The sequence below is a fragment of the Sturnus vulgaris genome, chromosome 8 (genome assembly GCF_052056855.1).
Source record: "Sturnus vulgaris isolate bStuVul1 chromosome 8, bStuVul1.hap1, whole genome shotgun sequence".
Classification (NCBI taxonomy): Eukaryota; Metazoa; Chordata; class Aves; order Passeriformes; family Sturnidae; genus Sturnus; species Sturnus vulgaris.
In genome coordinates, this window is record NC_142250.1 from 38,276,305 (window position 1) to 38,297,321 (window position 21,017).

The 21,017-nt window shown below is 49.6% G+C and overlaps 1 protein-coding gene across 2 annotated transcripts; it reads left to right on the forward strand.

Annotated features, from left to right (window-relative positions):
- The first annotated feature begins 15,332 nt into the window (after nucleotides 1–15,332).
- Nucleotides 15,333–18,913, forward strand: LOC148223075 (nucleolar pre-ribosomal-associated protein 1-like). Of its 2 annotated transcripts, XM_088169507.1 has the most exons (5): nucleotides 15,333–15,957; nucleotides 16,051–16,167; nucleotides 16,806–16,944; nucleotides 17,653–17,846; nucleotides 18,075–18,913. In XM_088169507.1, the coding sequence occupies exons 1-4, from the start codon at nucleotides 15,952–15,954 to the stop codon at nucleotides 17,784–17,786; spliced, it is 396 nt and encodes a 131-aa protein (XP_088025633.1). In that variant the 5' UTR covers nucleotides 15,333–15,951; the 3' UTR covers nucleotides 17,787–17,846; nucleotides 18,075–18,913. The 2 variants fall into 2 exon arrangements, with proteins under 2 accessions (XP_088025633.1, XP_088025632.1); XM_088169506.1 differs by having other exon boundaries at nucleotides 15,817–16,167.
- Nucleotides 18,914–21,017: the final 2,104 nt, after the last annotated feature.

A 21,017-nucleotide genomic window follows, 5' to 3' on the forward strand; every position in this document is an offset into this window, starting at 1 on the left:
GGCATCTTATGCCTACACACCGGGGTCCTGATTTTTTCCCGCCCTTTCTGCCGCCATTTTTGGCAGGTCAGCCGGGGTGCCGCCCGAGCCGCCATTTTGAGAGTCCCGACACACTCAAGATGGCGGCCTCTCTAGGACCCCGGCGGATAGGCGTCTACGTAAAACGCCTGCCCGCGCCCGCCGGCGCCCTCACGCCCGCGGCACCGCGGACCGCGCGGCCGTTGTCGGCACGCTCTGACACATCCGGGAAAATTGTCGGCGAGCGGATCGGCGTCGGCGATGTAATCAGGCATCTTATGCCTACACACCGGGGTCCTGATTTTTTCCCGCCCTTTCCGCCGCCATTTTTGGCAGGTCAGCCGGGGTGCCGCCCGAGCCGCCATTTTGAGAGTCCAGACACGCTCAAGATGGCGGCCTCTCTAGGACCCCGGCGGATAGGGGTCTACATAAAACGCCTGCCCGCGTTCGCCGGCATAAAAATAAATATGCATAAATATAAACATAGACATAAACATGCACAAACGTTAACCTGCATAGATAAACATAAACATAAACATAAACATGCAAAACAATAATATAAATATAAATATAAATATAAACATAATTAGAAATAAAAATACAAACATTAATAAAATCAGTGAGAAATGGGGTAAAATCAGTGAGAAATGGGGGGGAAAAGCCATGAAAAATGATGGAAAAATCAGAGAGAAATGGGGGAAAAATCGGTGAGGAATGGGGAAAAAGATCAACGAAAAATTGGGAAAAATCTGTCAGAAGTGGGGGATAAAAATCAGTGAGAAATGGGGGGAAAAGTCGGTGAGAAATGGGGAAAAAATCAGTGATTAATGGGCGGGAAAATGCATGAAAAATGGGGGGAATAATTCAGAGAGAAATGGGGGCAAATATCAGTGAGAAATGGGGGGGAAAATCAGGAAATATCCATGAAAATTGGGGGAAACATCCATGAAAAATGGCGGAAAAAATCAGTGAGAAATGGGGAAAAATGGGGAAAAAGGAGTGAGAAATGGGGGAAAAAATCAGTGAGAAATGGGGAAAAATGGGGAAAAAATCCACGAAAAATGGGTGGAAAAATCCATGAAAAATCAACGGAAAAATCAGTGAGAAATGGGGAAAACATCATGGTGAAATGGGGAAAAAATCAGAGAGAAATGGGGAAAAATCATTGAAAAATGGGGGATAAAAATCAGTGAGAAATGGGGGGAAAATGGAGAAAAACATCAGTGAGAAATGGGGAAAAAAATCTTTGATAAATTGGGGCAAAAATCATTGAGAAATGGGGAAAAAAATCAGTGAGAAATGGGGAAAATTTGGGAAAAATCCACGAAAATTGCGGGAAAAAATGCTTGAAAAAATGGGGAAAAAAATCCGAGAGAAAATCCCCGGGAATCCCCGGGAAAATCCCCGCGGAATCCCCGAGAAAATCCCCCAGGAATCCCCCAGAAAATCTCCCCGAAATCCCCGGGATCATCTCCCCGGAATCCCCGAGAAAACCCGCCCCGAATCCCCTGGAAGATTCCCCCGGAATCCCCGAGAAAATCACTCGGAATTCCCCGGGAAAATCAACCCGGAATCCCCGAGAAAATCCCCCGGAATCCCCGGGAAAATCCCCCAGGAAAATCCCCGGGATAATCACCCCGGAATCCCCTGGAAAATCCCCTAGGAATCCCCGAGAAAATCCCCCCAGATTCCCCGGAAAATCCCCCCGGAATACTCTGCAATATCCCCCCGGAATCCCCGGGAAAATCCCCCAGGAAAATCCCCGGGATAATCACCCCGGAATCCCCTGGAAAATCCCCTAGGAATCCACGCGAAAATCCCCCGGAATTCCCCTAGAAAATCCCCCCGGACTGCCCGAGAAATTTCCGCCGGAATCCCCGGGAAAATCCCCCCGGAATCCACGCGAAAATCCCCCAGAAATCCCCGTGAAAGCCCCCCCGGAATCCCCAAGAAAATCTCCCCGGAATCCCCGAGAAAATTCGCCCGTAATACTCGGGAAAATATGCCCGGAATCCCCTGGAAAAACCCCCCGGAATCCCCTGGATAATCCCCCCGGAATCCCCTGGATAATCCCCCCGGAATAGCCGATAAAATCCCCCTGGAATCTCCAGGAAAATGCCCCGGGAATACGCGAGAAAATCTCCCCGGAATCCCCGAGAAAATCCCCCCGGAATCCCCTGGAAAATCCCCCCTGAATCCCCGAGAAAATCCCCCCGGAATCCCCTGAAAATCCCTCGGAATTCCCCGGGAAAATCCTCCCGGAATCCACGAGAAAATCCCCCCGCAATCCCCGGGAAAATCCCCCCGGAATCCCCGAGAAAATCCCCCCGGAATTCCCCGGGAAAATCCCCCGGGAATCCCCGAGAAAATCCCCCCGGAATTCCTCGGGAAAATCGTCCCGGAATCCACGAGAAAATATGCCCGGAGTCCCCGGGAAAATCAACCCGGAGTCCGATGGAAAATCCCCCCGGAATCCCCGAGAAAATCCCCCGGAGTTCCCCTGGAAAATCCCCCCGGACTCCCCGAGAAATTCCTCCCGGAATCCCCGGGAAAATCCCCCCGGAATCCGCGAGAAAATCCCCCCGGAATCCAGGCGAAAATCCCCCAGAAATCCCCGTGAAAGCCCCCCCGGAATCCCCAAGAAAATCTCCCCGGAATCCCCGAGAAAATTCGCCCGTAATACTCGGGAAAATATGCCCGGAATCCCCTGGAAAATCCCCCCGGAATCCCCTGGAAAATCCCCCCGGAATCCCCGACAAAATCCCCCCGGAATCCCCGGAAAATGCCCCCCGAATCCCCGGGATACTCACCCCGAGATCCCCGGGAAAATCCCCTGGAATTACCAGGGAAAATCCCCCCGCAATCCCAGGGAAAATCCCCCCAGAATCCCCGCGAAAATCGGCCCCGAATCCCCTGGAAAATTCCCCCCGAATCCCCGGAAAATCCCCCCGGAATCCCCGGGAAAATACCCCCGGAATCCCCGAGAAAATCCCCCCGGAATTCCCCGGGAAAATCCCCCGGGAATCCCCGAGAAAATCCTCCCGGAATTCCTCGGGAAAATCGTCCCGGAATCCACGAGAAAATATGCCCGGAGTCCCCGGGAAAATCAACCCGGAGTCCGATGGAAAATCCCCCCGGAATCCCCGAGAAAATCCCCCGGAGTTCCCCTGGAAAATCCCCCCGGACTCCCCGAGAAATTCCTCCCGGAATCCCCGGGAAAATCCCCCCGGAATCCGCGAGAAAATCCCCCCGGAATCCAGGCGAAAATCCCCCAGAAATCCCCGTGAAAGCCCCCCCGGAATCCCCAAGAAAATCTCCCCGGAATCCCCGAGAAAATTCGCCCGTAATACTCGGGAAAATATGCCCGGAATCCCCTGGAAAATCCCCCCGGAATCCCCTGGAAAATCCCCCCGGAATCCCCGACAAAATCCCCCCGGAATCCCCGGAAAATGCCCCCCGAATCCCCGGGATACTCACCCCGAGATCCCCGGGAAAATCCCCTGGAATTACCAGGGAAAATCCCCCCGCAATCCCAGGGAAAATACCCCCAGAATCCCCGCGAAAATCGACCCCGAATCCCCTGGAAAATTCCCCCGGAATCCCCGGAAAATCCCCCCGGAATCCCCGGGAAAATCCCCCCGGAATCCCCGAGAAAATCCCCCCGGAATTCCCCGGGAAAATCCCCCGGGAATCCCCGAGAAAATCCCCCCGGAATTCCTCGGGAAAATCGTCCCGGAATCCACGAGAAAATATGCCCGGAGTCCCCGGGAAAATCAACCCGGAGTCCGATGGAAAATCCCCCCGGAATCCCCGAGAAAATCCCCCGGAGTTCCCCTGGAAAATCCCCCCGGACTCCCCGAGAAATTCCTCCCGGAATCCCCGGGAAAATCCCCCCGGAATCCGCGAGAAAATCCCCCCGGAATCCAGGCGAAAATCCCCCAGAAATCCCCGTGAAAGCCCCCCCGGAATCCCCAAGAAAATCTCCCCGGAATCCCCGAGAAAATTCGCCCGTAATACTCGGGAAAATATGCCCGGAATCCCCTGGAAAATCCCCCCGGAATCCCCTGGAAAATCCCCCCGGAATCCCCGACAAAATCCCCCCGGAATCCCCGGAAAATGCCCCCCGAATCCCCGGGATACTCACCCCGAGATCCCCGGGAAAATCCCCTGGAATTACCAGGGAAAATCCCCCCGCAATCCCAGGGAAAATCCCCCCAGAATCCCCGCGAAAATCGGCCCCGAATCCCCTGGAAAATTCCCCCCGAATCCCCGGAAAATCCCCCCGGAATCCCCGGGAAAATACCCCCGGAATCCCCGAGAAAATCCCCCCGGAATTCCCCGGGAAAATCCCCCGGGAATCCCCGAGAAAATCCCCCCGGAATCCCCGAGAAAATCCCCCCGGAATTCCTCGGGAAAATCGTCCCGGAATCCACGAGAAAATCCCCCGGAATCCCCGACAAAATCCTCCCGGAATACTCGGGAAAATCCCCCCGGAATCCCCGGGGAAATCCCCACGGAATCCCCGAGAAAACCCCCCCGAAATACTCGGGAAAATCCCCCGGGAATCCCCGAGAATATCCCCCCGGAATCCCCGGGAAAATAATCTCGGAATCCCCTAGAAAATCTCCCCGGAATCACCGAGATAATGGCCCCGGAATACCCGAGAACATCCCCCGGAATTGCCCGAGAAAATCATCCCGTAATCCCCGAGGAAATCCCCCCGGAACACTCGGGAAAATCCCCCCGGAATTCCTCGTCAAATCACCCCGGATACCCCGGGAAAATCCCTCCGGACTCCCCGAAAAATTCCCCCCGGAATACTCGGGAAAATCCCCCCGGAATCCCCGAGAAAATCCACCCGGAATCCCCTGGAAAATCCACCGGGAATTCCCCGGGAAATTCCTCGCTGAAACCCCTGGAAAATCCTCCCGGAATCCCGGAGAAAATCCCCCCGGACTCCCCGAAAAAACCCCCCCGGAATACTCGGGAAAATCCCCCCGGAATACTCGGGAAAATCCCCCCGGAATCCCCGAGAAAATCCACCCGGAATCCCCTGGAAAATCCACCGGGAATTCCCCGGGAAATTCCTCGCTGAAACCCCTGGAAAATCCTCCCGGAATCCCGGAGAAAATCCCCCCGGACTCCCCGAAAAAACCCCCCCGGAATACTCGGGAAAATCCCCCCGGAATACTCCTGAAAATCCTCCCGGAATTCCCGAGAAAATCCCCCGGAATTCCCTGAGAAAATCGCCCCGGAATCCCAGTGAAAATCCCCCCGGAATCCCCGTGAAAATCCCCCCGGAATCCCCGGGAAAATCCCCCAGGAATCCCCTGGAAAATCCCCCAGGTATCCCCGATAAAATCCCCCTGGAATCCCCTGGATAATCCCCATGGAATCCCTTGGAAAATCCCCCAGGAATCCCCGAGAAAATATGCCCGGAATCCCCTGGAAAATCCCCCTGGAATCGCGGGGAAAATCCCCCCGGATTTCCCGGGAAAAATCCCCCCGGAATCCCCGATAAAATCTCCCCGGAATCCCTGAGAAAATCCCCCCGGAATCCGCGAGAAAATATGCCCAGAATCCCCGATAAAATCCCCCCGGAATCCCCGGGAATATCCCCCCGGAATCCCCCAGAAAATCCCCCCGGAATCCCCGACAAAATCCCCCCGGAATTCCCGAGAAAATCCCCGCGGAATTCCGGTCCATTTCTGTAGGAGAACAGTTTGTAAGGATAGTGCAGAAGGCACTAGTTGCCAACGAGTTACAGCTGTACTGATTAGCAAGGAGTGGAAACAGCCTTGCCTGCCCAGTGAGGCTGGTTGTTATAAAAGCGTGGGTCAGCTGGCTGCCAGTTTCACTAAGCACAGCTCCAGCTGGAGGTGCAGAGCCTGCTGCAGTGTGGGCTGGAGCCTGCTGGCTGTGCTGCGAGGAGGAAGGGACACGTGGCCGTGCAAGGGATGGACAAGGTGAGAGGATGCTGTGTGTGGGACAGACAGGCTCAGGTGGCTGGGGAAGGGACAGGCTGGGGTTTAGCCAGTCGTACAGAGGAGAGGAGGAGTCGGTGCTGTGTGGAGCTGCCTGTGAGAAAAGGAGTCAGAGTTGCCTCAAAGAAATCTGTGGAGAGAAGGCATGAAAAGTGTGTAATGAAAGACTAATGTTGGTGCCTGTCATGTCTGTCTTGATAGAATTGCTACACGTTTTCTCGGAATGCTTGAATTTAGACATAAAATGAAAACTTTATTGTAAGAAAGGAATGCATTTCTCACCAAAGTGGTGTAGGGTGGGGGATCACAACTCACAGATGGCCTGGAAGCAGAACGGCCACAGGGGTTACTGTAACTGGGCCTCCAGTACCAAAGCCCCAGTGGGTTTAAAGGCTAGAGCTGGGCTGGGATTAGCACGGGCTATGCAGCTGGGCTCGTGCACAGGTCTGTCAGCACTCCTACCCGAGGACAGTCCCTCACCTAGGGAGAGGTTCTAGGCCTGGAGATGAGGCTGAGTTTGGGAAGGGTGATGAGGACATGGTTAGGGAGGGATGTAAATGCATATCAAAAGACTTAATTTTGAGGGGTGGCAAGCATTAGCTATAAACCAGTAAGTATTTACAGCTAAAGGCTGGAGGTGGGGGCTGTCTGAGGAGGACAGGACTGTTTAAGGCTGAAGTTGGAAGAGAAACCTTGGTGAAGCTTTTGCGTTAGAAACGGCCTCACCTGCCAAATCAGATTTTTGTCTTCAGGATTGCATGAGTGAGGATGCCACAGCCAAGGAAAAGGTTCAGGTTTGGGAGGCAAAGGCGAGTTAGGCAGGGCTGCAGGGCTGGGGCTTGGCTGTTTCCATACTGCTCAGGGCAGCAAAGGGTAGCTGGCTCACTGGGCCTTGGATCTAGAACTCTTTCTGGAACAAGGTGGAGAGCTGAGGTTCATGCAAGGGGCCAGGAATTCTTTGTCTGACTGGAAAATGCCAGAGGGGCAGTGTGTGACTCGGATAGGATGATATGTTCGTCTGGCGAGAGTCACAAAAGAATATTTTGGTTTACTGATAACTGGGCAGCTCAGAAGTTACTACTTGACTTAGTTGCTGCTCCCATCTGTTGCACACATAAACAGAGCAAAGCAGACGAATTCTCTCGGAGCCTGAGGTCTTTGACTGGCCCTCCAAAAATGCTGCCCGCTAAAAAACAGACGTGGGGGAGGAAAGTTGTCAGATACAATAGAGCAAGAAAAGGCCACGGGCTTCGAAGTGCCCTCCAGCAGACCATGGAAGTGACGTGTCTGGAAGTGAAACCAGCAGTCTGCTTCCCCAGCCTCCTGGAAGCCTCTAACAGCTACACAGGCAGTGAGGGGAGAGAACAATTCAACCTAAAAATAATTCTCAGTAGCGTTCTGCACTGCTGTTAAAAATACTGCAACCAGGGAATGTGGTGTGGTGATAACTATTAGGCCTGTAAGTCTGGTAACTGGGGCTTTTAGCTCAAACATCTCGGTATGGCTACTTTGAGCCTTGTAAAAGCTGCGTTAAGTCCAATTTCTTGGGTAGTTCTACTAGCTCTAGCCTTGCTTTTCATCCCCTCAGTAACAAAGCAGCTCCCTCTCGAGAATGTTATTTACTTTCCATATGATGTGCCTACCAATTTCTGGAATTGCAAATGTCTTTGGATACATGCGTAAATTTAAGTTTCAAGAAAGCTGTCAAGCTAAAACAAAGGCTTGCCATAATGCAGAAGAAAATGTTTTATGGAAGAACTGAGAGGTCCCTACCTGGGCATAGAATTTGCTATACTAAGGTGTGTTCCAAACGGATCTGCCATCTAAACAAGCAGAAAAATAGTTGGAATGTAGTGAGTTCAATTTAACTATTGCTAGAAATAGGAATTATTAGCAGAGCTTGGAGCATGATATCACTAGCAGCAGTAAGACGCTTTTAGCTTGCTTCTCATCAATTACTTGTAAAAAGCATTTGTACCTAGTGTGTAGCAATTAATATTTCCCCATTTTCTTCCCCCCCGCCCCCCAGTCTCAGGTACTCCTTTTATTTTACCCTTTTCTGTCTTGTAACATCACCTTCCTTTATTTTATTCTATCTTCTGTTCTCAGAACATCGCAGCATCCTCTGTCAATGTGAAAGCATTTGTTCATCCTGTCTTGGAATGGCTGTCAATGTTGCCCTCTTCTGGATCACTTTTTTTTTTTTTTTTTTTTTTTTTTAACAATATGTTGCTAAATGTCAGGAAAATTAATCCACAAACACCAGCGGTTTATGTCCAAAAAGGAAACAGAGGAGTCCTTTTTGCTTTATTCGAATAAAGGGAGAGGCCATGGGACATTCCCCTGGGATCTCTCAAATTTTTGGAGGACGCAGCCTCCTTTTTATCCTATTTTCCCGGCCGCATTTCCCTCTCTCTTTTCCCATTGGCTGAGGTACTTGAGAGGCACAGACTTCCCGGAACGCCTGATACCTGAAATTCCCCTCTAATGTATAACCCTCCCTTTTAATTTTTAATTCTTATAGAATTCATAGTTTCCCCCCGTTGCTTCTTTCATCTTTCGATATCCAATTTCATTTATCAGCAGCCCCGCAGTTTGTTTGTAAAGGCAACTATCTCTTTCCATTCATCAATCAGTGGAATCCATCCCATTGTTTCTTTTATCTCTCAGTGCTAGCCTTATCTACAGGCTGATCCACAGCTCATTTGTAAAGACAAATTCAACATTCCTCTCAGCTAATAAATGAGAAGTTAGCTGAAAAAAGTAAAAACTGGATTTTTTTTCTGGTGTGTGTCGGACAATACAGTGGAGAGAATTTGCGGGAGGATGATCGAGGATATCCTATTATAATATCGTTCTCGGACATTTTACTATTTTAGATCATCAGTTGTATTCTGAAAGAAATCTATTTTAATGATATGTGTACGTTTGCACGAAGTTATAGTTAAATATAGCTTGCGGCTGGGCTCTTTAATGACTAGGGGTATTTTTGGTTTTAATTCAATATTTTATGCTTGTGGTGTGTAGTGTGCTGATTTATTTTTTAATGTTATTTACTACGTGCGCTTTTGTTTTTGAGTGAAGGTAACTTTCTGGATGGTTTTGTATTTGAGGCAGAATGAATTGAAGTAGGTTTTTAAAACTGATTTTTCATATGTACGATGGGGAGTTTAGTAGGGGCAGCTCTGATGGTGGGGGCTTGGTTGTTAATTTTATCAGACGGCTTTTGTTAGATACAGCTTTTAATTCTGGAAAGTTTTTTTTTCTAATGTCGTGCTTTGAAGGTGGTTTTCGAGGATGTATGGTATAGCTTTATTTTGTTTGTAGATGGTGTATGCTAAGGGCTATGGTCTATTTATCTAATGCCATGTTTTTTCATTCAGGTGTTGATAAGGGAGTTCTTGAATGGCGTTTTGTGTTGTTTTTGTTTTTGGTGGGGCGTTGTTTTTAAAGGATACCTTGATAAGGTTTGCCGATGGCGTTCTAGCCTGTAGCATAAGGCATAGGGTAGTTTTTGAATTATTTTGTGGTGGCTTTGATTCTTGCCAGTATGTAGTGTTTGTTTGAGGTAATGCTGTGTAGCTAATTTCTGTTTTCTTATTAATATTAGAATTGGAGTGTTGTAGTATATGGGCTGTTATTATATCCTAGGGGTTCTATTTATTTGGTTTGATTGTTTTCTAGTTATGGATAATTTTTCTCAAAAAACCATTTTCAGAATTTCAGGCGTGACACAAAAGAACACTCAGATTGCTGGAAGGGAAACGTGTGCCCAGATTGTCTCGAAGCAGTGCTGCTGTCGGTTCTCGTTCAGTTGTGTCTTCTGAAAATGAGACTGTTGTATTCATTGCGCTGTGCTAAACACTTGTCATTCTCCCAATGCCAGGAAACAGATGAAGCTTGAAGAAAGAGGAAGGAATTTGGAAGCGTACAAACAAGCTGAGAAGAGGTTCAGAGATCAGGGTGCTCACTGGCAGCAGGGGCTGGGGGTTAGGGCTGAGCAGGAGCAAAGCCGGAGCACATCAACCTCACCTCGTGTTTTCTCGGGGGCTTTATGGCCCTGGCAAGAGAGAGATGTTCACTGATGAGTCCCAGGCCGAGCCGTGAGCACAGCATGTTGTGTTGGAGCTGGGGGTTTTTTTTGAGACGTTCAGCAGCCACACTCTCTAGTCAAGAGTCCTGAGGTTTGTTGCTGCTCCACTTTCATCCTCATATCCAGCTTCCAGCCCTTTTCTTCTCTCTGTCCAGTGTGTCTTTTGTGTTCCTTTCTTGTCCTGTGTGCTCCCCATCCCATTCCCGTTCCCTACGGAGGGGGAGGGTGTGGAGACTGGGGGCTCCGACGTGGTTTGGGGCACCCCAAGGTCCCTGGGAAAGGGAGCCGGGCTGCGCTGGAGGAGCAGGTGAGTCGGGCATGGGGGGGGGGGGGGGGGGGGGTGTCATGCTGGGTGCCAGAACATTGACAGGGAGGGGTGGGTGTAGAATGCATGAAAAACAGAACCATAAAAAATACCTAAATATAGTCTAAAAGGAATGTTTAAATGCTTTTTATTTGGGTAGAGGCACGGTTTTTATAGCTAATATAAAAATAAAATATAAAGAATAGAAATAGATTGGTATACATGTAAAATATAATGAAATATAAGTAGCAAATATCTATGAAAAATCTAGTGTATAACAGAAATAATGCAAATATAAGAATATGTATAAATATAAAATAGAGCTATGAGAATGGTAATAAGAATGGGGTAAAACATCAGTGAGAAATGGAAAAAAACCACATGAAAAATGGTGGGAAAATCAGTGAGAAATGGAGAAAAATCAGTGAAAAATGGGGGGGGAATCTTTGAAAAATGGGGAAAAAAAACAGTGAGAAATGGGGGAAAAAAAATCCATGAAAAATGGGGGAATAAATCAGTGAGAAACGGGGAAAAGTGGGGGAAAAAATAATTGAGAAATGGGGAAAAAAATCAGTGATATATGGGGAGAAAATCAGTGATTAATGGGCGGAAAAATGCATGAAAAATGGAAGGAAAAATTCAGAGAGAAATGGGGGCAAATATCAGTGATAAATGGGGGAAAAATGCATGGAAAATGGGGGGAAAATTCAGAGAGAAATGGGGGCAAAAATCAGTGAGCAATGGGGGGGAAAATCGGGAAATATCCATGGAAAAATGGGGGGGAAAAAAATCAGTGAGAAATGGGGGAAAAAATCAGTGAGAAATGGGGGAAACATCATGGTGAAATGGGGAAAAAAAATCTTTGATAAATTGGGGAAACAAATCATTGAGAAATGTGGGAAAAAAATCAGTGAGAAATGGGGAAAATATGGGAAAAAATCCACGAAAATTGCGGGGAAAAATGCATGAAAAATTGGGGAAAAATCAGTAAGAAATGGGGGAAAAAATCCATGAAAAATGGCGGGAAAAATCAGATCGGCGATCGATAGCTAATGCGTGCCTATGGATTAGATCGGCGATCGATTGCTAATGCCTGCCGATCGATTAGATCGGCGATCGATTGCTAATGCCTGCCGATCGATTAGATCGGCGATCGATTGATCGCGCCTGCCGATCGATTAGATCGGCGATCGATTGCTAATGCCTGCCGATCGATTAGATCGGCGATCGATTGATCGCGCCTGCCGATCGATTCGATCGGCGCTCGATTGCTAATGGCTGCCGATCGATTATATCGGCGATCGATTGATCGCGCCTGCCGATCGATTATATCGGCGATCGATTGCTAATGCCTGCCGATCGATTCGATCGGCGATCGATTGATCGCGCCTGCCGATCGATTATATCGGCGATCGATTGCTAATGCCTGCCGATCGATTAGATCGGCGATCGATTGATCGCGCCTGCCGATCGATTCGATCGGCGATCGATTGATCGCGCCTGCCGATCGATTACATCGGCGATCGATTGATCGCGCCTGCCGATCGATTAGATCGGCGATCGATTGCTAATGCCTGCCGATCGATTGATCGCGCCTGCCGATCGATTAGATCGGCGCTCGATTGCTAATGGCTGCCGATCGATCAGATCGGCGATCGATTGATCGCGCCTGCCGATCGATTCGATCGGCGCTCGATTGCTAATGGCTGCCGATCGATTAGATCGGCGATCGATTGATCGCGCCTGCCGATCGATTATATCGGCGATCGATTGCTAATGCCTGCCGATCGATTCGATCGGCGATCGATTGATCGCGCCTGCCGATCGATTATATCGGCGATCGATTGCTAATGCCTGCCGATCGATTAGATCGGCGATCGATTGATCGCGCCTGCCGATCGATTATATCGGCGATCGATTGCTAATGCCTGCCGATCGATTAGATCGGCGATCGATTGATCGCGCCTGCCGATCGATTAGATCGGCGATCGATTGCTAATGCCTGCCGATCGATTATATCGGCGATCGATTGCCAATGCCTGCCGATCGATTATATCGGCGATCGATTGATCGTGCCTGCCGATCGATTAGCTCGGCGATCGATTGCCAATGCCTGCCGATCGATTAGCTCGGCGATCGATTGCCAATGCCTGCCGATCGATTCGATCGGCGATCGATTGATCGCGCCTGCCGATCGATTATATCGGCGATCGATTGATCGCGCCTGCCGATCGATTATATCGGCGATCGATTGCTAATGCCTGCCGATCGATTAGATCGGCGATCGATTGATCGCGCCTGCCGATCGATTATATCGGCGATCGATTGCTAATGCCTGCCGATCGATTAGATCGGCGATCGATTGATCGCGCCTGCCGATCGATTAGATCGGCGATCGATTGCTAATGCCTGCCGATCGATTATATCGGCGATCGATTGCCAATGCCTGCCGATCGATTATATCGGCGATCGATTGATCGTGCCTGCCGATCGATTAGCTCGGCGATCGATTGCCAATGCCTGCCGATCGATTAGCTCGGCGATCGATTGCCAATGCCTGCCGATCGATTCGATCGGCGATCGATTGCTAATGCCTGCCGATCGATTAGATCGGCGGTCGATTGCCAATGCCTGCCGATCGATTGCTAATGCACACTATTTGCACACTCCTTGCACACCCTTTGCACTCATACAGAGGCAGGAGGTTTCTCAGTTCTGGTCGGGGTTTTTTGGGGCGTTCATTCCGGGGGATTTCCTCAAGGATTGGGACACTCCTTGATTCCATCCCTTGCCTGTCTCCCAAGCGCCACCCTGTGGGCAGAGCGCGGTACTGCGCGCCTGCCTCTCCCAAGATGGCGGCTCGGGTGTCGCTCCCCGACCTTCTAACTCTGGCTGCAAAAGGAGGGTGGCACAGCAAGGAGCCCGCTCGCTCTAGTGGGATGCCTGCGCACGACGCCGACACCGATCCCACGGGTGCGATTTTCGGCGGCGTTTCCAATCGTGCGGACATCTCCTTCAGCCCGCTTCGGCCCGGGGAAGAGGGGCGGGGCCGCCAGCGATGGTCCCGGCGCAGCCCGGGCAGGCTCGGGGCGGAGCCGGGGCTTGGCGAGGCGGGGCACGGAGGTCCCGGGGACGGGACCGGGCGGGGCCGGGGCGGTGCTTTAGGGGCGGTCCCCAGTGGTCCCAGGCGGCACCGGGGGCGGGGCCGGGTGATCCCGGAGCGGTACCGAGCTGTGCTGGGGACGGTGCTGCAGGGGCGGTGCCGGGCCCGCCTCAGGGTGATTGAATGCCCAGAAATCGCCTCCTCTGCCCCGTGCTCACACTGAGCTGCGGGCTGCAGCGTGCTGTCGGAGCTCCGCACACAGCACGGATTTGGGCTTCCCCTCCTCTCAAACCCTCTCCCCCTTCTTCCTCCTCCTCATCTTCCTCTTTTTCCTCTCCCTCCGCCTCGCCCCCCTCCCCGGGCCCCTGACTCCCCCCGGGATCCCCTCCTCCGGAGGCGGCCCTTCCGAACCGACCCCCCCTCCAAGCCCCGGAGCCCGAGACCATTAAGGTAAGCTTTGGAATTGAAATATCAGGATATTCGCTCTATCCCACTGGCCTGAAATTTCAGGATTGTACGATTTTTTCTTGAAGCAGTTACCTTTGCTGCAGGATTGTGTGGTCACCAGTCTCCTTTCCTGTGACTCTTGTTGAAATTTGCTGTCAGATAACCGGCTAGTAACGAAATATTTGACAGAAATCAATGCTGTGAACGGACTTCACTGCAGCAGTTGATGAAAGAGCAAAGAAAATGTCTGTCGTGTTTACGCACCCCCCCGAGGCTGAATGAATTCTGATACTGTAATAAATCAGTGCAGTTGGTGCCTGCAAAGGTCTTGACATTGATCAAGAAGATATTGCTTTGGATTTTTACTTTTTATCAGCGTTTCTTTAATCTGTACTTCAGCACTCTAGCCTTTCATAAGTCTTCTCCGGTTTCCTCTGGCCCTGCAGAGTAGTCCTCTCTGTTATTGTCTGATACCAGCTTTGATGCAAGGAGTACTTTTTGTCTTGAAAATTAGCATCCCCCTCTGCATATTTAAATTAGTTATTTGACTTTTGAGAAAAAGCTGGTCAGCTCGAAGTCCACCAGACACCAGAGGCCGCTGTTTTTAGCACCTTATTCAAAGAGGACATCCTTTAGTTACCTAAGGAGGGGTAGAGATTTACCCCTAGGAATAAGGAATAAATGCAACCAGACTGTCCTGCCAAGAAAAAAATCCAGTTACAGTGACTGAATTCGGGTTTAGTGGCCCTTGATCCTTGCAAGGGATTAAAGGCAGGTTCACTTGGTCTCCCAGCAATGAATGTCTCAACCGAAAGCTGCTCAAAATGTGCCGTTTTTCTGATGGTTTTGGATTCTTTTGCCAGGTGGGAACATGGACTGCTTGACTTGTTCCTGTGTCCACTTTCCACTTCAGTCCTTTGCATTTTCTCTGAAGGGAAAGCAGGAACAGGGAAGTTGGGGCAGTTCCGTCAGCAGAAAGGCTGCTAAGAATAGATGGTAAGGACTTACTTTTCTGCACAGTGCCATGTAACTGAAGGCTCGTTTTTGGATTTCACATTCTGTTCCTGCCTGGTTTTGTGAGAGCTGCAGGTGCATTTCTGTTTCCAGACCCTGCCAAAAATAGTCGCTTATATTATAATGAATCCTTTTTCCTTCATGTTTTCTTGCTTTAAATGAATTCCCCTGTCAGATTGATGTGAGCAGCAGTTGTTTTTAGAGCTGCTGGTGTTGTACACGGAGTAACTGTAGAACAAATGAGTTGTGATGGCTTCCTTGTATTTGATGTGTGGAGAGGAGCAAAGGCACAGATTCATCCTGTGTAATTGCAGTCGTCCAACGTAGGTGCCAGGGTCGGGAAGCTGGGCAAGGTTTCCTCTCTTGCTGGGCCTTAGGGGGAGGGAGCTGAACCCTGGTGTCACTCGGATTCCTTCCTCTTCTCCCTCCTCCTTTCTTGCTTGTAGAGCTGGAGCTCGGGGTCACCGAGTTTGGGTGCTCGCAGTCAGGGCCTGAATTTGGAGAGCAGGAAAGCGGGGGGAAGTTTCTAGGCACGTCAAAGCCTGTCTCTAGGGTGTGGGACTTGTTGGTCTTCCTCACCACCCCCAGCAACTTGCACTTCTCTCTGGACCTTGCTGTGGTCACAGCCCACTGCTCATTTATGTGACTGTTCATCCCTCTGCCTGATTGCTTTAAGTACAAGTAGCCTGATTCAGGTTTAATTTAGCAATGATTTTCCTCTGTTTCATCGGTAGTTTTCTAAAACTCCCCTACAGGCTATTTTGAAGGTGCTTTTTTCTTTTTTTTTTAACTGCCTGTAATGATAGAAAGCTGTACGGCCCTCTGAAAGCAGTATAACCTGCTTTCCAGAAATTACAGAAGTAGGATTTTTATTGTCCACTATGCAGCTGAAGTCCCCCTAGTGAGCCTCTTGAACTGAGGGTGAGGAGAGCGGCAGATACGACTCCTCATCAACCTGCTCTTCTTTTCGTTCCTAAAAGAAGGAAGCATGAAGGTAACTATAGAAAAAGATCTGCATCCCTCGGGGTTTTGTATTTTAGGTGTTTTGAGGTTTATTTACACACCTCCTCCTTTGTTTCCTGGACAGGTTTTACGTGACAGTGGAGCGTTTGAGGACACGTGGAAGGAGCTTTCAATTTGGCTGGAGCACTTGGATAATACAAAAGAAGACCAGAAGGAAGCAGTGATTCAGTTTTTGGAAAAGGTAACGGTGTTCAAATCAGCTGGATAAAAAAATGCAAAGAATAGTGTTAGTGGAAACTGGAGGTCTTGTTGCTATTGTTGAGAAACCTGTCAAAGACCAGCGATTGAATTCTGAGAAAAGCCTTGTTTGGGATTCTTTATACGGAGGTGGCATCCTTCTTGTGTTCAGTGGGAGGGCAGCCAAATGATTTGTAGGAAAATGAAATCCAAAAAGATCAGCTGTTATTACAGCATTGTCGGTGTAAGGGTAGAGTGGTGTAGGTGTGGGTAGCTTTGATCTCCTCTTTAGGTGCCAACATTATCAGAGCTCAGTAGATGGTGGTCCTTGACAAGGAAAGGTGACACTTGCTGTTTACTCTTCAGGATGTTGAATGCCCAGTGCTTTGCCTCCACTGTGGTCTGCCCAGGTACTCGGTGTGTGGTCGCAATCTAGGTGCCAAGTTGTGGTGGGTTTTTGTTTTTCCATCAGTGTGGCCTGTAGAGCAGGAACTGTAGACAGAATCCTGCAGAAGTGCTATGGAAGTTGTCCTCATAAAAGCTGCCCAGCTTTCAGCACGTGGTCGTTCTCAGTACCGTGTGGTTCCCCTGCACTTGCCAGCCAGCAGGTGCACTTACCTTTCTCCCCACCTTTGCTGACAGATCCTGCTGAAGCTGGTGGCCAACCCCTGTCCCTACACTGACAAGGCAGCAGACCTGGTTCAGGCAGCCAGCACGCTCCAGGTGGCTCTGTTTAAACAGGACTCTGATAACATCAGCATCCCCGTCTCTCACATTGATGGTATGTGGTAACCTGTCAACATCCCAACTCCATGACTTGGGGATACACTTTCTAGCCCTAATCAGCAAACTGGGGATGGATAACTCTGGCAATCCTGTTAAGTAAGGGCCCTCCAGGATTCAGCTCTCCACGTGTTCTTGGTATCAGAAGTCGAAGTGGAATTGCCAAGTTGCCGCTTTACCTCTGAAAGTAATTTCTGCCGTGGTTGTGCCACTTGAACGGTATTTGAAATCTCTCTTCATGCTCTTGCAGCAGCGTTTTTTGAACTCAAATGGAAATCTAGCCCTTCTGCCTGGGACTGTTGACAGAGTCATGGAATCCCAGAGTGGTTTGGCCGGCAAGGCTCCTTAAATCTCATCCAGTTCCAGCCCTGCCATGAACAGGGACACCTTTCAGTAGCCCGGGCTGCTCCAAGCCCCAGTGTCCAGCCTGGCTTTGGACACATCCAGGGATCCAGGAGCAGCCACAGCTGCTCCGTGCTGGACAGCAGCATTGAAAGGCAGAGTGAAGGTTCAGCTGTAATTTAGGGGTTGCACTTAACGTTGTATTGTGTGACAAATGTGGCTTTCATACTTTTTTTTAATTTTTTTTTTTTTTTATTAAAAAGAATTAAAAAGATGCCTTGTATTCCTGGAGTGTTGCATTCTACGTCTGTTGTTTTTCCTGTTAGTCTGGATTCTTGCTTTGATGTTTTTCTTCACTTATTAGATGTCCTGGATATGGTGGATGTCCTGATCGAGGACAGTGATGGCTTTGATGAAGAAGTTGGGTTCTCTTTAAATGAAGACGTGATCATTTCCCTTCAGTGCTGTTGTCCCTGCTGCATTAGAAGCCAGGAATGAACAAGTCCACGTGGGCCTGGATGCTGATCCCTCTTGCTGGTCCATGACAGCATGTGACAGGTGAGATTTCCAGGTGTCTGATTTAGCAGGAAACTGGTTTGTTCCTTCTTGTGAGGAGGCTCATTGGCTTTGCATGGGCAAAGCCACTCCACGTTTTCCATCTAGGAACAGGGTTGGGGAGCTGTTTGAAAACAGAGTCCCAGAGGTAAACAGCTTGGCTCAGTATTTCTGTGTGGAAATAGAAGAATATCTGTGTCTTCTGATTTTTCTCTCGTCTTTCTTCCACAGGTGTTTTTGTATTCCTGACTTGAGTTTCCATCGGGGACACGTGGCTTGGAGCTCAGGAGCCGGATCTGTTCCTTGCCCACGGCAGATTGGTCTGCACTAGTGCAGGTGACGAATTACAGGATGGCTTGGGAACTCGGAAACAAGGAGAAGCAAGTCTTATGTGTCTTTGCAAAAAGTTTTGGCTACCACAGGGCATTAATTCAGGGAGTTAAGACTTCATCTTTAACGTTCTGTGCTCTGCCAGCATCACTGCGAGCCCTGAAAGCCTCCTGAGCTGTTCTCATACAGACCTATCTTGTTTGGTCAAAAAAAAATCTTAGTTTAGTTTCGTCCAAGAAATGTTACTACTCTGTGCGAGCTCATGGGGAAGCTTTTATTTGGCATCTCTCAGTGGGACATTGAAAGTCCAACTTCCCATTTCTTGAACAGTCTGAGAGGCAGTATTACTTTCTATCATTTTTATCACAGGCATTTTAAACTTTTTGAGGAACCGGCAGGACTGTTTGTGCGGAGGCGTGCGGTTCACAGCCATCCTCTGTCCAACGTAGGATGGGAAAAAAAGGCTGGAGAGCTTCCTACAAGGGGCTGTAAGTGCAAATGACCAGGAGCCCGGGGTTTAGTCATGATGATTTAGTATTTCTTTAAAGACTCTGATTGATTTCATGATGCCAAAACCAGTATGAATAGAAGACTGAAGTCAGGAATCACGATGGTCTCCTTGGGTTTAAAAAGCTTTAATGGTGTTTCAAGACATTTGTATGAGACCTGGTTTGTTTTTTCTTACCCTTTTATTCAATCAAAAAAAAAAAAAAAAAAAAAAAGCAAGCCTTGATCCATCACTGCTGCTGTGATGTGTGACAAATGCCTGTCCTCCCTCCACGTGGAACAGGTGAGAGGTGGAACTGAAGCCCAAAGAGTTTTCTGCCCACTGATAACATGTGAGTCATATTGGGAATTCTCTGCAGAATGGCAACAGTTGTTCTTGAATTTGGCCATGAGGGGAGTGGAACATGGCAGCCCGGGTCTGAGAAGGTGCAGTGCCAGAAGGAGAAGCTTTGAAATGTTAAATCAGGATTGATTCAGGTGACTCGCGACCGCGTGTGCTGTGCCCAGGTCCCTGGTAGAAATACTGTGCAGGGAATAGCCAGAGCTGCCTGTGCTATGAGCTGAATTTTTTATTGGGGGGGGGGGGGGGGGGGGGGGGGGCGGTGTGTGAAATAAGAATGAGGTGCAAATGAGGGAATTGCTTGTGTGTGTGAATATTCTTGTCCTAAAGGAGCGCTGCCCGGTGCTCCTCCCTTCCTGTGCCCCTCTCCTGGTGAGCCTCTGTCCTGCTGGCCGTGCCTCTCTGTCTCCGTGCCTGTGCTGCTCCTTGCCCGTCTTTGCCCGCCCCGCACGGGCTGTGCTCGCTTCCTCTCTGGCTCCTGGGTTCGCCTCTTTGTCATGGTACCCCTCAGTCCTTGCTGTGTGTTTGGCACTCTCTGTCTTTTCTCCGTCCTTCTCTGTGCCTCTGTGGTGCTCCCTGTGCCGTTGTTTCCCGTGGGATCCTTGTGTCCCGGTCACTGTCTGTCCTAGGGTGATGTTATGGTGTTTCTATCTCCAATCATGTGTCCTGATTATGTTTGGTATTATGTCCTGTGCTTCCAGGACTGACTCTGAGAGTGAAGCTTTGTTTTGTCTTGTTATCAGCCGGCTCACCTCCCCCATGGTCTATGTTTAGGAGAGGTTTTAGCTCGGTTTGCTTGCTTGCCTGCTTGCTTGCTTGCTTGCCTGCTTGCTCGCTTCTGCCTCTTTTTCTTTCCTTCGCTCTGCCCTTGCTTTTTTCTTATTAGTTAGTTCAGCTAGGCAGTCCAACTTTTTCCCTGGACTGTTTTCTCTTCCACCCCGTCCCCTCCCTCTCCTGGATACCATCTGAACCTGTTCCGGACGGGGACCTGGGAAACCCCAAGAAACACCGGGAGTCTACACTCTGTCACCTGCAGCAGCCATTCCCAAGCGCCAGAGACTGATAACTGGGCGACCACTCGCCAGAGAGACTGAACTCGTCATCCCTTCAGAACGGTGAAAGAGTTTTTTGTCAGCTGGTGTTGTCTTTTTTCCCTGTGCTGGGGAGTGTCTTGCTTGTTAAATAAAGAGGTTTTTTTCTCCCACTCTTCTCCGAGGAAAGTCTTCCCGAACCCGGTGGGCGGTGGGGGGGAGGAGTCGTGGGGTTTGCTGTCTGGGGGCTCCTTCTGGAGGTTTTTCCCCCAAATTTGCCCAAAACCAGGACACTGTCCCTGTTCATTTTTAATCCCTCCCTCTTGTGCTGCCCATCCAGCATGCCAGGGGTTTCTTTTCGTTTTTTGGTTATTTTTCGTTTTCATTTTTCTTCTTCTTTTTTTTTTTTTTTTTTTTAGGGGGGGTTCCATTTCATCGTGCACCTTGATGTTGATTTTCTTCCCTTGTCTTCTCTGCTGCCCCTCCTCCTTTCTGCCCCTTGTCCCCTGTGTCTGCAGGGCTGGGGAGGAACTTCAGCCCTTGTGGGGGTTGCCCTCCCTTTTCTGGTGTCAGCAGAGTCACTTTCTGTGGGATGGACACATGGGAGGGGTTGCAGTCAAGTGCCCTGCTGCTGTCCAGGGCAGTTGGAGTCGTTCTGTGCCTTCTTTGGGGTGAGGAAAAAAGGCTGAGGGGGGCTCCGACGTGGTTTGGGGCACCCCAAGGTCCCTGGGAGAGGGAGCCGGGCTGCGCTGGAGGAGCAGGTGAGTCGGGCCATGGGGGGGGGGGGTCATGGTGGGTGCCAGAACATTGAGAGGGAGGGGTGGGTGTAGAATGCATGAAAAACAGAACCTTAAAAAACAGCTAAATATAGTCTAAAAGGAATGTTTTATTGGTTTGTGTTTGGATAGAGGTAGGGTTTTTTTATAGATACTGTAAATATAAAAGATAAAGAATAAAAATATAGAA

What these genes read in the sequence shown, in the direction of transcription:
- LOC148223075 (XM_088169506.1), top strand. Translation starts at nt 15,952, where the DNA reads ATGAAGGTAACTATAGAAAAAGATCTGCATCCCTCGGGGTTTTGTATT. An exon ending in TGATTCAGTTTTTGGAAAAG is followed by an intron (nt 16,168 to 16,805) that starts GTAACGGTGTTC and finishes CTTTGCTGACAG; the next exon opens with ATCCTGCTGAAGCTGGTGGC. An exon ending in CCCCGTCTCTCACATTGATG is followed by an intron (nt 16,945 to 17,652) that starts GTATGTGGTAAC and finishes TTCACTTATTAG; the next exon opens with ATGTCCTGGATATGGTGGAT.